The 16,402-nt window shown below is 35.9% G+C and overlaps 2 protein-coding genes across 2 annotated transcripts; one reads left to right on the top strand and one right to left on the bottom strand.

Moving 5' to 3' along the window:
* The first annotated feature begins 202 nt into the window (after positions 1 to 202).
* Positions 203 to 15,410, top strand: LOC128558374 (uncharacterized). Its single transcript, XM_053547332.1, has 11 exons — positions 203 to 287; positions 3,895 to 4,554; positions 5,273 to 5,344; positions 6,023 to 6,424; positions 7,262 to 7,474; positions 8,047 to 8,121; positions 9,070 to 9,126; positions 9,598 to 9,808; positions 10,463 to 10,629; positions 11,749 to 11,961; positions 14,104 to 15,410. Exons 2-11 carry the CDS (start codon positions 3,900 to 3,902, stop codon positions 14,559 to 14,561), a joined length of 2,523 nt encoding a protein of 840 aa, XP_053403307.1. The 5' UTR covers positions 203 to 287; positions 3,895 to 3,899; the 3' UTR covers positions 14,562 to 15,410.
* LOC128558725 (octapeptide-repeat protein T2-like) lies at positions 2,791 to 3,156 on the bottom strand. Its single transcript, XM_053548893.1, has one exon. It carries the CDS (start codon positions 3,154 to 3,156, stop codon positions 2,791 to 2,793), a length of 366 nt encoding a protein of 121 aa, XP_053404868.1.
* Positions 15,411 to 16,402: the final 992 nt, after the last annotated feature.

The raw sequence follows: 16,402 nt of genomic DNA, 5'->3' as shown, positions 1-16,402 counted from the left end.
AAATGTTTGGTGGTTTACAGACACAAGTTATAATCCAATTGGTTCCAGTAGCAAATGTTCTCTAAAGTGTCTATTTTCATATTATTCATGACAAAGAGTCACACTAAACACACACAGAAACTGAGAAAGATTTGACTTGTTCCAATTGTATATGCTTATTATAAATACCTATCGACCACAGCAAATATAGTTGAGTTATAAACGGATCCGATGTTATTTCGTGGTTCAGCGACTTTTACACCAGTGTTACCCGGCTTGACTTTGTCAATACAATATGGATGACTGAGGTAATGTTTTTTTTTTTTTGTATTAATTATGTCTATTTGCAACGATACGTCCATTTATGTGTACATTATACATATATTGTAATTGTGTTTGTTGTAGCATGTCATAACGTGTTACGTTTTGTTTTGTTTTATTCATTCTCATTTGTTTACGCTGCACTGCGTAGTTGTAGCTGTTGCCAGCCAAACTAATCAATCATAGGCCCAGCGAAATTTGAATTTTGAGACCTGTTATCCAAATCTTAATTAACTTGTATTGTATATAGAAAGGGGCCTTAATTCAAAGCCCGGATGTTATTTTTGTTATCAATTTCAGGTCGGTGTCTGGATGTTATCCAGATCTTAGTTAATTGTATTGTATATAAAAAGGGGCCTTAATTCAAAGCCCGGATGTTATTTTTAGAGCATGTCTGGGTATTGGTGGAGGCATTTCTGTTTTTTGATTGTTTTTAGATGTTACTTTTAAATCATTCTTGCCAAAAAATTCCATAATGTTTACACCCCGCCCCCTTTCAGTATTTTGCATATAATTAAAATGTATTTGTTGCTGGATTTTTGAAGCAACCCGTCTACAATATTTTTCCTTTACAGCTTCTTTTTGTTGTGGGCCTACTTTGCGATGTATGGCTCTATGGTTGTGTTCGGGCTGCTCTGTGCTTCTGGGAAATCTACCCATACCTTTTATCTTTTTTAAATAAATATACCAAAATGTCAGGTTGATGTTGTTGGGTTAATGTTATGAATTACAAAAATCATCTGTAAAGAAACCAGCGGCACCCCTCCAGACTTACAGACAAAATATCCAAGGGACAACTGGACTGCCTACACTATACCTTTTATTAAGAAACTATAATAACATAATATGATTAAAATATCATATAATGTTTATTTTAAAACTGCATTCATTATTTACGTTCGCGATATCACGTACATTCATGTTTAGGTGTTTCTTCGATTCTGTCGGTTAAATCACAGATCCTTGGGGTCTGGACCAGCTACGACCCTGTCCTGGTAAAAAATTTGGCCAAATGCAACAAAGACCATCGAACAACATCATAACAGCTCCCAAAAATAACAATTTAATCAAAATCAGTCCACTTTTTTAAAATCATAAAAATATCCACTGATCTCTTATCTACTAGATAGGGAGCGGTGGCTCGAACTCACGACCCCTGGTTTCATAGTCAGACAGTTACCACTCGACCACTGCTAGGGTTAGGGTAAGGGCTATGCGTCCGTTCTGCTATCTGATTTTTACCTTAAGCTTTACTACCCGACGCGCTAATCATGCGAGTGTATGTACGTTTTACTCCATATTTTGGAATTGCTGCAGTTTTTTAATATTCAAGATTTTTCTTTTCAGTTTTTTTTTAATTTTCCGGTCCAAAGTCTGTATTTTATGTTCAAGGTATGCTACATTTGTTTTCTGTTAAGTACGGTTTTAAATCGCACTGTGTAAAATTTTACAGGTAAATTTATGCAAAATTAATCTTATGTTATCTTTTATAGATACTTTTATACTACACTTCAAGTCAACTTCAAGGAGGTATGGATAATTCAGTTAGGCGTTGTCTTATTTAGACACACAAGCATCATTGAATTTTACATTGCCTTACCGACTTCTCTTTGACTTTCTGATTTCTCTTTGCCTTTCTGACTTCTCCTTGACTTACTGACTTCTCTTTGCCTTTCTGACTTCTCCTTGTCTTTCTGACTTCTCCTTGACTTAATGACTTCACTTTGCCTTTCTGACTTCTCCTTCCCTTTCTGACTTCTCCTTGACTTACTGACTTCTCTTTGCCTTTCTGATTTCTCTTTGCCTTTCTGACTTCTCCTTGCCTTACTGACTTCTTCTTGCCATTCTGATTTCTCCTTGCCTTTCTGACTTCTCCTTGCCTTCCTGATTTGCCTTACTGACTTCTCATTGCCTTCCTAAATTCTTGCCTTTCTGACTTTTCTAGGCCTTTCTTACTTATCCTTGCCTTTCTGACTTGCCTTATTGACTTCTTCTTGTCTTTCTGACTTCTCCTTGCCTTTCTGATTTCTCTTAACCTTTCTGACTTCTCCTTGCCTTACTGACTTCTTCTTGCCATTCTGATTTCTCCTTGCCTTTCTGACTTCTCCTTGCCTTCCTGATTTGCCTTACTGACTTCTCCTTGCCTTTCTAAATTCTTGCCTTTCTGACTTTTCTAGGCCTTTCTTACTTATCCTTGCCTTTCTGACTTGCCTTATTGACTTCTTCCTGTCTTTCTGACTTCTCCTTGCATTTCTGATTTCTCCTTGCCTTTTTGACTTCTCTTTGCCTTTCTGACTTCTCTTTGCCTTTCTTTAACTCTCCTTGCATTTCTGACTTGACATACTGACTTTTCCTTGCCTTTCTGACTTGCCTTACTGACTTCTCCTTGCCTTTCTGTCTTCACTTTGCCTTTCTGACTACTCCTTGCCATTCTGACTTGCCTTTTTGACTCATCCTTGCCTTACTGACTTCTCCTTGCCTCTCTGACTTCTATTTGCCTTTCTGACTTCTATTTGCCTTTCTGACTTCTTTTTGCCTTTCTTTACCTCTCCTTGCATTTCTGCCTTGCCTTACTGACTTCTCCTTGCCTTTCTGACGTCTTGTATTTCTGACTTCTCGTTGCCTTTCTGACGACTTCTCTTTGCCTTTCTGACTTCTTTTTGCCTTTCCGACTCCTCCTTGCCTTTCTGACTTCTCGTTACCTTTCTGACTTCTCCTTGCATTTCTGACTTCTCGTTGCCTTTCTGCCTTCTCGTTTGCATTCTGACTTATCCTTGCCTTTCCTATCTCTCGTTGACTTTCCAACTTCTCGTTGCCTTTCTGACTTCTCTTTGTATTTCCGACTTTTCCTTGCATTTCTGACGTTTCCTTGCCTTTCTGACTTCACTTCGCCTTTCTGATTTCTCTTTGCCTTTCTGACTTCTCATTGACTTTCTGACTTCTCATTGCCTTTCTGACTTCTCTTGCCTTTCTGATTTCTCCTTGACTTACTGACTTCTCAGTGCTTTTCTGACTTCTCTATGCCTTTCCTATTTCACATTGCCTTTCCTACTTCACCTTGCCTTACTGACTTCTCGTTGCCTTTCTGACTTCTCGTTGCATTTCTGACTTCTCGTTGCCTTTCTGACCTCGTTGCATTTCTGTCTTCTCTTTGCCTTTCTAACTTCTCCTTGCTTTTCTGACTTCTTCTTGCCTTTCTGACTTCTCCTTGACTTACTGACTTCTCTTTGCCTTTCTGACTTCTCTTTGCCTTTCTGACTGCTCCTTGCCTCACTGACATCTCTTTGCCTTTCTGACTTCTCATTGCCTTTCTGACTTCTCCTTGCCTTTCTGACTTACCTTACTGACTTATCCTTGCCTTTCTGACTTCTCTTGCGTTTCTGACTTCTCCTTGCCTTTCTGGCTTCTCCTTGTTTTTATGTCTTGCTTTACTGACTTCTCCTTGCCTTTCTGACTTCTCCTTGGGTTTTGTATTCTACGCCATATTCTGCCTTTCAGACATCTTTCTTTGTTTCTTCTTCAATGTGTCAGCTTCTGTTGATATTACAAGAGCTATGAATACTCGAGTCCTCTGTATTTTAAATCTACTTGCAGATAAAATGACAACAACAGAGAATGAGTACTTCTTACGAATAACGTACCTACTTCTCAAAGGCGGCACTTTTATTCTAGGAAAAGTTCTTCATCGAGAGGTACAAAAGAATGGAGGTGATATTGATGTTTCACTGCAGGCATTTAGAAAGAAGCTTCACCACGAGCTGCACAAGAAACAGTTTGACAAGGTCTTTGCATCTGGCGGAACAAACATACAAGTATGGGACATAGCGATATATATCAATGTTCTGACAATTGTATTTAGAAATACCCTGACAGATGCTGAACGCCGTTCTATCAGATCTATGCTGCATCTTAGAAACGAAACGTATGCACATATTCCAAATGCGTTGCTTCCTTATGAGAAATATGAAGACTGTCGAGAAGAATTGGAGGATGCAATTAACGAGTTATCTTCTTCTCTTGACGCTACAGTTCAGAGCGCATGCACATCAATCATAAAAGAATGCATTTACCAGCCACTGGACACAAAAAATCCTATTGAAAATTTGAAACAATTTAATGATGACCTTGCTCGCCTTGTCATTGGAAAGATAGATTCTAGCCAAAAACAGTTAAGCAGTGAACTTGCTTCTACTGAGAGAAAGTTGGAAGGTGAAATTTCGGCGGCAAAAGATGAAATAATACAACATACCGATGGTAAATATGTAATTGTGTTCATATCGTAGAATGATTTTTGTACAATTCGATTATCTGGTAAAACCCCGTAAAGAACTATTTAATGATAAACATGGTACATAGAGCTTTAAAGTAGTAGGCTTAGAAACCGGTATATATTTGATATATAATTATTGCGTAATATTGATATAAATGTTATCTTTTATGCATATCTGTTTAATGTTATACATTAAGGTAGTTGACCAGTAATGACATGCACCCGCCCGCTTAGCTCAATAGGAAGAGCGCAGATCTATGATGGCGGCCCGGGTGGGCCGTATGTTCTCCGTGACGATTTGATAAAAGACATTGTGTCTGAAATCATTCGTCCTCCACCTCTGATTAATGTGGGAATGTTGGCAGTTACTTGCGGAGAACAGGTTTGTACTGGTACAGAATCCAGGAACACTGGTTAGGTTAACTGCCCGCCGTTACATAACTGAAATACTGTTGAAAAGCGGCGTTAAACCCAAAACAAACAAACAAAAAGTAATGACATTCGGCATTTTCTGTTTGCCGTAATCTTCGTATGCAGTTTCGGTATTCTTCGGTTGTTGTGAAAAAGTGATTTTCTGTTTTGGCCGAAGGATACCGATATAACCGATATACGTAACCGCACGGAAATTGCCGATTGTCATTACGTGTCCACTACCTTAATTAAAGGCAAGTCTATGATTTTTATTCATTTTTTACTCTACAGATTTGCAAGAAAAGGTAATTGATGCGATCAAACGAGCCATTAATGGAAAACGTACCATGAAAACTGTTAAAGGTAAGTAACTTATTTTGACAAAACTAGAAAAGTTTTTTTCTAGTGTAAAACAAGCAGTTTTTAAGGGAGTGGATCCATAATGACACCAGGCTATCTCCGTATGAATACGTACTCTCGTAAAGCAATTCGGCATTCTTCGGATTTAAACGTAGCTGAATGTGCACATGGTCTTCAGTAAAATTGGAAAATGCTGAGGAAAACAAGTCTCAGATTTTTTTCATTTTTATTTTTTAAAGAGATTTGATTCAGTTTTATTACATTTTGTATTGTTCAGGGGACATTGCATTAATAAGGGCATGCAAATACAAACTTGAAGACAGATTCCAAAAATGTGTGGCACGGTCCCCTAGAAAATAGACTTTAAATAATTGATAGACTTAGAATAGAACAGGCTTTAAAGCACTGGAGCAGGTCTTTAAGAAAAACACAAAATGGTTAGACTTTCTGTTCAAATTTAAACATTTTGACCAGTCAGTAACAATATGTTTTTAAACGTATGCCAAATTTGTAAATAATATCGTCCATTTGAAATTTATCAAGTATTGCTTTAGAACATTTGTTAAGTGTATAAACACACACTTTTCATTAATATATTTATTTATACGAATGCAAGCAACGATATACGTTATAAAAAATAAGAACTGCGTGTGTAATATTCGTTTATCTTTATTTACACAGTTGTAGATACAGAACTAACTTTGAACGGAGACGAGGAAAACTGGGTCAAATTAGCAGAAAGGATTATTTTAAGGGTGACTGACGAAGCTATCCGAAAAACAGGGGGCGCCACCGAATTCGTATTGATTGAAAATGCTGTACAAGAACTGTTAGATGAAATAAATAGCAATGAAGATACGGAGGTTCAGGGGGTTCACGAGGGAAGCATTCATTTAAGAATTAGATGCACCACATATGAGGCATTACTAGATCTACTGATGTACATGGACAGTCCAAGTTTGCAGCAGAGACTTGATGCACTATCATTTGCAGTAACAGAGATATTCAATCTTCAACAACCAATAAAAGTTTCAGCAAAATTATCATACGGTCACATTTTGCAGAGTATCTCTGATGACCTAGGTAAGCGATTCTTAAACCGTTTGAAACGACTTGGGTTTCGTAAATGGCTTTGCTTTATGTCAGGTGCTGCGTGTTCGCTTTAAAAACGGGGTTTTCCAAAATAGTTGACGCTTTTTGCAATTCTGTATTGCCTTCACACATTTTTACATGCAATATGTAATCGTACAGTTATCATATATCACGTGTATATATTTACTTTTCAATATTGAAGATATTCAAAATTTTCAAGAGGTATGTTTTGCAAAATATTTTAAAATTTATGTCCCTTTTCATTAATTTCGACAATCAGACGTGCATGTTTCTGTGGTAAAGCTGCACATTTTTCTTTTTTTCGTTTTATAGCAGTTTTTTTCAATCAACTGTTGTCGCAAATGTATTTTAGAAGAAATTTTCTTTCAATTTCATCGTACAAGAAAGTTTTTAGAAGTCAGAGCGGATGAGTGAAGGTCGCACATAAAAAAGAGAGAAAAAAGAATAGTCTATTATCGCCTGCCGCACTGATACGAATCTCTTAAATGCAAAATTTATAAATATCATTAGGCCATTCCCGCTGTCCAAATTTGTTAAATGTAGAAAGTTAAAGAACTTTCCAGAGACTCAGTTGAAGGCAAATGTACTGTTGCAGTATAGATATATGTCTGACATCAAATTTACAAGGGTGTTAGTTTTATGAGGAAGGTAAATAAAACAACCTTTAAATCTATCAAACAATATAAAAACTCATGGAGTCTGTTTTCAAAACAAATAGCAACGATATTATCATTTGCTAGTAACTTGATTGCATCATTTGATTATTCTGATTTCTAGCAAATTGCTATTAAGCGATTTCTTTTTCAGAAGACACGAAAGTTGCAAAGAGAACTGTTCGATTGCCAATACGTTGTACATCGTATAAAGGCCTTGAACATGTCTGGAACTTATTTGCAAACGGGGAAGCTTCGAATAAAATGAATAAGATATCAGAAACGATTTCGCGCCACTTAGGAACGAAGATAACCATTAAGGCTTCGATAGATGTTAAACAGTTTGAAAGAGTTCTCGAAGAGGAAGGTAAGAAGAAGAGATTTAATATATAATTTTTTGATTACTTAAATTTATTGTTTTACTGGAAGATAACTGCTTTTGTTGAGCGTGGTTGTTCCAGTTGGATATTTGTCCTTGTTGTTTTTGGACATGCATTCTCACGCATATGATTGGTATCTCATACATATCCTTGATGTCACAAGCATATCCTTAATGCCTCATACATGTCCTTTATATTTCATGTAAATAATTGATATCTAATGCATATCTTTGAAGTCTCAAACAAATCCTTGATATCTCTTGCATAATTTTTATGCCTTATGAATATCCTTTGTGTCAAATGCATTACCTTGATGACTCGTGTATATCCTTGACATCTCATCCATATCCTTCGCGGCGAGACAGTATTACGATAGTATAATACTGGGAATATTTGCTAAAACTCTGTGCATCCACAAAAGGTACATGTTTTCCACGAACTGTTCTAAGTCACTTTTCTTCTTTGAAATAGTTTTACTATGTTATAGTATTGCTTGAAATTAGTGAATGTTATCTAACTAGTACTTGCTATTACTCACACAGTTTTGTTTACTTTGCAGAACCTTTGCTTGATGAGAAAGAGGTTTCGTCCAGTAGTGCCACAGAATCTGATTGGTCCTGGGACGAAGAATGGGGTATGTGTTTTGAGAACGAAATGTATCACCTTCCAGTCATATTATATCCTACAATTTTTTCCCCTGATAATATATACATAGGCATAGGAGCAGGGGGTGGGGCAGGGGCTGCCCCCCCCCACCCCAAATTTTGAGGGTGTTGGGAGCCCAGCTTATGCTTTGCTGCCCCCCGCCACCCACCCAACTTTTGACCCCAAGAACTGATTTTTCTTAGAAGTAACAGTAGATAAAGGAAAAAGATCATTTTTAGAAACCAAGAGAGCATGTAGATTTACTTAGTTTAGTTTAGTTTAGTCAACTTACTGATGCTCTAATGGCATAACCCCTTATTTGTAGGCCTACTCATTTTTTGACACAAAAATAATTTCCGAAAAGTCCCACTTAATAAAAAATCCACCCCGCCCCCACCCAATATTTACCGACCTACCTACCTTAACTTTTTGAGCATGTTACCGGGAACAAACAATCTTTTTTTAGGCCTAAGGGGAAGAACGTTTTTTTATTTTGTTTGGTTTTTATGGCTGTCTAAAAGATCGCTCCTACACCAGTTATATATGTATAATTTCATGATGGAATCGAGTTTGACACCCTAAGCAATGGTTTATTGTAAAGTACACAAAATTAGTATAACCGACTTCAAAAAGTTGGATTATCTTATTTCTTTACTCCAAAGGATTGAATAAATAAATGAATAGTTATGTTTGATGGTATTAGATAATAAAATCTATAAGATTATTGAAACATAGAACGCAACCAAGCAAAAATAATAGCAGACTCGGTTTGGTGGAGTCTGTTCATGAGAGGTTATGAAATGTGCAGCACCCCTCACATCCCCTAGCACCGGCTTAAGCTGAATTCTATTTTAGTACAATGTACTCCATAATCCCATAGGACCAGAAAATACACAAGTCCACTGAGCCGACTGATTTTTGTAATATTCTTCTCTAGATAACACAGACATTCGTACAATACGAAAGGGAATTCCAACACCTTTGACACGACACAGTAAGTATTTCAGGTGGTTTGTCTCTTATTGTTGATTTCATTTTTTGTTTATGAAATGTTCAGTTACTACCTTTCATGGCTTTTTATCAATAAAAAGAATATATTTTCACGCGATAGTTTGGCTTTCTTGGTATCTAAGACATCAGTCACATGTATTGTTGCATCTTGTGAGTTTAAAATGTTTGAGATAAAAAGATATGTTTATAGAAATACAGCATGAACATGAAATATCATAAAATAAAACATTGAAAATATCGTGTATTGCACCTGGTTCCTCTTTTGACTTCAGTAAGAATGTAATTTCGTTCATTTTCATTTCTCATTATTACAATTTCTCTTCCGGGCTTTCAGGGACTTCCAATTTCGTTTTAAGAGATAAGAAACTCCTTTTAGGAATTTCTGTCATATATTTTTGTTGTGTCGTCGCTTTGGTTTTGTATTTTATTTCCGTTTTATTTCTCAATGTCTTAGATATGGAACAGGAGAATACAGAAATATTGCGACAGATGTCAGATATCTGTATGTTCAGTGATCCTAAAGCTCCAGATGTCATTTTAGTGATAGGTGACAGCAGATCAGGGAAAAGCTCCTTCATCTATACCCTGCAAGCAAGTTTAACTGGAGCAATACACCAGTTTGCATCGGTTAAGACTGCAAGACCAGATTCATACAAAATCACATGGTAAAATAGTTGTTCTTTGACTTTGTCGTCATTTGTTTTGAATAATATATATACATTGTGTGTAATTCTATTTCGTTCAGTTTGAAGAGTAACATATGAATGTAATAGTATGTTAGTCAGTTTTACATGTGTGGTCTTGTAGGACTATATCGCGTGTAGTTACATTATAGATCTATTTGAATTTGTAAAGCTGATATCAAATAATGGCGGGTACAGAAATAACAGCGGGCAATATTAGCAAACTACTAATTTTACATTGATTGTTAAAAGTAATGATTTTGACTATGGCATTTGGTTATTCCTTAAAATACTGGTATGAACAAAAAATACCAAACGTTTCTCCGAATTTATATCACGAAATACCACTAGCGCTGCGCACATCGGATTCTGTCGGACGGGCCAGGCCCGGGCAGTGCTGGGAAGCTAAACGAACACTCGGCCGGTTTCTGCGGTGAAACGGTTAATACAAATGCCGCAAATGTGAAACGAATTTACCCCATACCTATATGTTTCTTACGGTATAAGTCTGTCTTTTGTCGGTTTTTGTATTTTACGTGACTGTGTTACTATCACTGTGCAGAACCCTCCAGTTTACCTTAGATTTAAATGTAGCCGAACTTGTTAACACGATTAACTGATTTTTGTCTCTTAAAGGTACAAACATTTAGGAGTGAGCCTGACAGACGTACCACTGAAATACAGCGACAACTGGGAAGCATTAAAGAATATAAGACCCCATTTGCCACATGTTGTTGAATGTACAGGGCTTGAAAATCTTGACAAAGCCACTCAGCAAGATATTCTCGACCGTTTCATTGCAGGTGAATATTTCAGAAAGACACCGCCATATTGTAGTGACTTTATTGGTGTGTAGTATGTACCGCTTAGTTTTGTCATTCTTTCATTAATTTTGATTGATTTGATACAGATGTGTACACCTTTCTATTTATAAATACTTGTAACGACTAACAAGTTCGCTAAAGACTGTGAACACTCAACCACTAATTACACATTTTCTCTGTGGGTCCAAGCCCATTCTGGTTGGTCATGCAAGGAAGCTGGCGTTCGGAAATTCAGTCAGAAAGGAAAATGATGTAAAAACTAGTCCGTCAATATGGGAGGAGCTTTATTTTGATATCAGGCCAATGACCTGATATCAAAATAAAATATCAGGCAAGTGCTATCAGGCACTTTGCATAGTAGTTGCAAGATAAAATATATAATCACGCGAAAATAGCCGAGTTTCATTACTGGTCCGCTGCCTTAATAAGTACAAAAGCTAAGGACTTCACAAGTTTAGATGTTTAGATAGCCTAGTGTGTGCGTTACTTTGAAAGTTCCCAGCCCATGCCATAAATATGCATATTTTCATTAAAAGCAATTTCAAACAGTTTTGATAATGTGGTTTCAAAAAGTAAAGAAATATTTTAGTGAAAATTTTCAATAGTCTTTCAACATCGATTACAGTATTTTTCTTTGTGACGATATGTGATTATCACTGTTAACCCCCACCCCTTCCTTTAATTGCGTGTGTTATCATTTTCTACTACCTGATGCCAATCATTTGCATATCTATAGCGTTTTGTTTCTGGTATTGGTGTTCCGCAGCAGTCGGAAGGTATGCGTACTGTAATTTTGTCCATGTATTTATTATACTGGCTTTTATTTCGACGTTGCTCACTACAGACTTGGAGCGGTCTTCCGCGCATGTCAGGATATGATTATCATTCAGAGCGCACCGAAAAAAATGCAAATTATTGCATGCCCGCACGCATTAAGTGTACTATATGTATAATATATTGCCTAAGGTTAGGGAAAGGATTTTCATGGTTATAAGATATATGCATTAGAGATACTTATCAATGCGGTATATACCGGAGTCTGTAATTTATCACAAGCACTCCAGGTCTTTTTTCCAATCACAGTCTTTTTCATTTCAGGATATGTTTCACCCGGTACCAACGTAGAAACGCTAGAACGTCAGCGACTTTCTTGGTTAAGGGAGGTCCACGGGCTGATTGGTTTATTTACAGGAAAATGGCGTGTGTCTAAAGTCGTATTTGTGCAGAATGTACTTGACGGTTTAAACAACGATCTGTTCATATCTGCAGTTCGGGCATTGACCAAAGGGGATTGGATTAACTGGAACACTGGTAAATTTTCGACCAATCTATAGGCTTATGCGATATAAATGAGTACTTGTATTTTTATGTGTGTGTATGAACGACCCTTCCAGAAGTATGAACTTGGACCGAATATATGTTTTCTGTAAAGGATATTTCGTACGAAAAACTTATTTTCACTATTCATTTACATATTATTGGAATAAAAAATATACCAAGAAGCTTACAATAGTCTGAAGAACTGATTGTATATTAGCATTATAGTATAGTAATTCCATGGATATCTAGACCAAACAAATTGTATCTTATATTTGTACTCGAAGAAGTATTGCTTACTGTACATACCAGTGGTAAAAGAAAGAAATTCAAAATATACAATATCATTAAAGTTCGTGTACCTCAATTTTCGAGTATTTTGCTTGCGTGAATTTAATGAGATTAGGACTTGAAATATATAATGTTTGAAAATGTGAAATATGAACACGTATTAAACAGAATCGATAAACATGTTTGAGTGTTTGAACAGTACTACATGTAAGGAGTAAATAATATACATTTTTAGCTCAACTGTTCGAAGAATATGGGAGCTATCCTACTCGCCCCGGCGTCGACGTGAGCGTGAGCGTGAGCGTAACACAGATGTTAAAGTTTGCATACCACCCCAAATATTTTCAAAGGCCATTGAGATATTGCTTTGATATTTTGCATACTTGTTTACCATCATGACCCTAGACTGTAAAAAGGAGGAGGCAACTCTATCAAGCATTTTGACTGAATTATGGCCCCTTTTCGACTAAGCATATGCTTATTGTAATGTTAAAGTTTGCGTACCACCCCAAATATTTTCAAAGGCCATTGAGATATTGCTTTGATATTTTGCATACTTGTTTACCATCATGACCCCAGTCTGTAAAAAGGAGGAGGCAACTCTCTCAAGCATTTTGACTGAATTATGGCCCCTTTTCGACTTAGAATATGCTTATTGTAATGTTAAAGTTTGCGTACCACCCCAAATATTTTCAAAGTCCATTGAGATATTGCTTTGATATTTTGCATACTTGTTTACCATCATGACCCCAGTCTGTAAAAAGGAGGCAACTCTATCAAGCATTTTGACTGAATTATGGCCCCTTTTCGACTAAGAATATGCTTATTGTAATGTTAAAGTTTGCGTACCACCCCAAATATTTTCAAAGTCCATTGAGATATTGCTTTGATATTTTGCATACTTGTTTACCATCATGACCCCAGTCTGTAAAAAGGAGGAGGCAACTCTATCAAGCATTTTGACTGAATTATGGCCCCTTTTCGACTAAGAATATGCTCATTGTTATGTTAAAGTTTGCGTACCACCCCAAATATTTTCAAAGTCCATTGAGATATTGCTTTGATATTTTGCATACTTTTTTACCATCATGACCCCAGTCTGTAAAAAGGAGGAAACACTATCAAGCATTTTGACTGAATTATGGCCCCTTTTTTCGACTTGAAATATGCTTATTGTAATGTTAAAGTTTTACTCATAGCTTATATGACAAGCACTGAGAATAGTCGAGCACGCTGTCCACTGACAACTGTTGTTGTCCTATATGTTTATAAGAATACGCAGCGTGTATGTGATGCAACTAAAAACGAAAGTTCTGTTTAACAAACGGCTATTTAAGAAATAATATAACCCAACAATGATTTTTCCTTGAATAAATCGTTGTTTGTAGTTCAGATGCGTAGGATTATATCATGAGAGCGCAACTGAACGACAAACAATGCCTATAATCAAGAGAAAAAATTTCAATTCAAACAAGATAACAATAATATCATGTACACATTTGACAACATCCACTTTTCTGTTTTGTGTGATTTTCTTTTCAGCGCGCCGCTATTCCGTTTGAACTATGACGCAATATAATAACTGTGACGTACAAAGTGTGATTTATTGCATAATAACGCACGTATAAGAATACTAGATAACCTTTGATTGAGCTAGCTGTATACACAGTTAGTTTATATATTTTGCCAAAATAAATGCATTTGATGATTTTCAAGACTTAAATCGATTTATGAAAACAAACTATTTTAGCGAAAGTATGTGTTTAAGTTATGTAATAAAGCCTCGAAATATTGTACATCTGTAACACGTTAAAACATACACATTGTGAATAACTTTGATTACAGATCACAGGCTTGAAAGAGATTTGATATTCCTCCTGACAAACTGTGACAGGGAGAAAGATCCACATCAGCTAGGGGAGAAAAAACGGAGGTCAGATGAAACTGCCGCTCTCATTCAAACAGGCCTAAAGTCTCTTGGTCACGGCTCCAAAAATTTTATGACGACTCGTTGGGCCAATCTTAACGCTGACAACAGATTCCAAGATCCTCAAATAAGGAATCAGTCATTGAAATGGATAAACAGTATGATCTCAATCTCACCGGATGATTACAAACATGCAATATTGCTACAGATTCTACTTTTCCTTCTTGTAATCGCTGGAGTCTTTTTAATTGTAGCAATACACGTGAATGACATGCCAAAGAAACTAGTGCTTTTCACCGACGTGGTTTTAATTATAGGAGTTTTCGCATGGGCCAATAGAGCATACAACCGTTTGAAGAAAATTAAGCTGGATTAGGCGAAAAAAAGCGTTTTAAAGGTAGTGGTCCAAAAAAGACTGTCGGAAATTATAGATTCGGCATTTCTGTTTTTACGGAGAGTTATAGATGTGTTTGTATTTAGATTTATAGTCGCCACAGGTAACTCATACGGGCGACTTATTAATTGTGAAAAATCTAAAATTGTTATGAAAACTGAACATGTTTCCATTGTAAAAATATAGCGGAGGGTGAGATACACGTACTTTTTCATTGTCCTTTATGTGTTAATATCAGACGAAAGATCTATTGGATACTGTATTGCATTCTAATATGCTTGTCTCTGTTAAAACACGTTTACGCTAGAATGACGCCAGGTAAACGTGCGGTGACGTCAAAGTTTTTGTTGCGACCAAGAAAGAGCGCTGATATATCTATCTACTGTTTTAGATTATAGGCATATTAGAATTCAAATAATCTATTTTAACACTATAAACTCGGGCGGTAATACGTCGTACAAATAATTATTACGCCCGAAGTGTAACCGCCCGTCGTGCATAAATATTGTGTTAAAGCACTCTCGCTATTAATTATCCTATTACTTAAATAAATGTACAATTGTATAAAAGTTTTAGACCTATGTTTGAGGCCTTCATGAAAGAAGGACATTTTTATATTTGAAATGAGTTTTATACACTGGTGTATATATAGTACATTTGTATACAGGTAATAGTTTTAGACCTATGTTTTAAGGGTAGATGTACTGATAATTGAGTTATGTATACTGCCTCTTATAAATCATATTGGTCGCATACATGTGATTGTGTTTTATATGTATATTGTATTGTATATGTATTGCGAATGAAATTCTAATAAAACATTGAATTGAACTGAATTGAATTGCGTTTGAAAAAAAAAACAACAGCAAGATATTGTCGGTAATTAAATTTCAGGATCCGTTATAGATACAGACCTATGAATAGATTCACACAGACCTGTGACAGTCCTAATTCTCACACTTCATTTTGCAGACAATCATAGTTACACACAAAGGCATCAAAATCTTTTATCGAGTCCATGGGTTTCTATCACTGTCTGCTCTGTTTGATTTTTCTGCTGGTTTTATTTTTAAATATCCATTATTTCAACAAATTGTTTAAGCCAAAAGATTTTCATCATGTCTTATAATCTACATGTATCTGATATTTTATTTTTTCTTATAATGGAAATAGTTATACACATGAAGTCAGTTTGACCATCAGCAGATTCAATGTGGGGAATCACATGATCAAAATAATCTCTAAACAAAAGTTATATTTTGAAGAACATGAATAGATTCACTACAGTGATAAAATATGAAATTTAAACATAGCCTAAAATAAGACTAATGAAAATTGTTAAATCATTGTGTAGTTGACAATAATGATAGATATCCGGTAATTACAAACAGTAAGGAAAATAAGAAGTATCAGTTTCTTGAAGTGTTCATGATAATCAGAAGGTGAATGTAATTGAAATCCATGTAGTTTTAGGATACATCTATGTTGCCATATGATAGGCTATATTTGAGATTTACAGCATAAGTTGCGCCAATATTATCCGATGTTATTCATAAATTTGTTTTGGTTTATATATTATTTTGGTCATGTGATTCCGCACAGTGAGATTAAACGCACATAATAGCAAGTTCCGTAGACAAAACTGACTTTTGCCGGACCTTAGTATTTAGAGGTAGGTAACCCAAAATACCTTAAACATTCTTACACTAAAATGTAAGAAATTCTTTATCTTTGTCACAATAGTTGACATATTGCACCAAAATAATAGATAGTATTATTTGTTTTTGCTCTCCCTTTCGTTTCATTTGGAATAAAAGCGGGTT

This window comes from Mercenaria mercenaria, chromosome 7 (genome assembly GCF_021730395.1).
Source record: "Mercenaria mercenaria strain notata chromosome 7, MADL_Memer_1, whole genome shotgun sequence".
Taxonomy (NCBI): domain Eukaryota; kingdom Metazoa; phylum Mollusca; class Bivalvia; order Venerida; family Veneridae; genus Mercenaria; species Mercenaria mercenaria.
The sequence above is the reverse complement of the archived record's forward strand: the minus strand, read 5'-3'. Positions and strand labels throughout refer to the sequence as shown.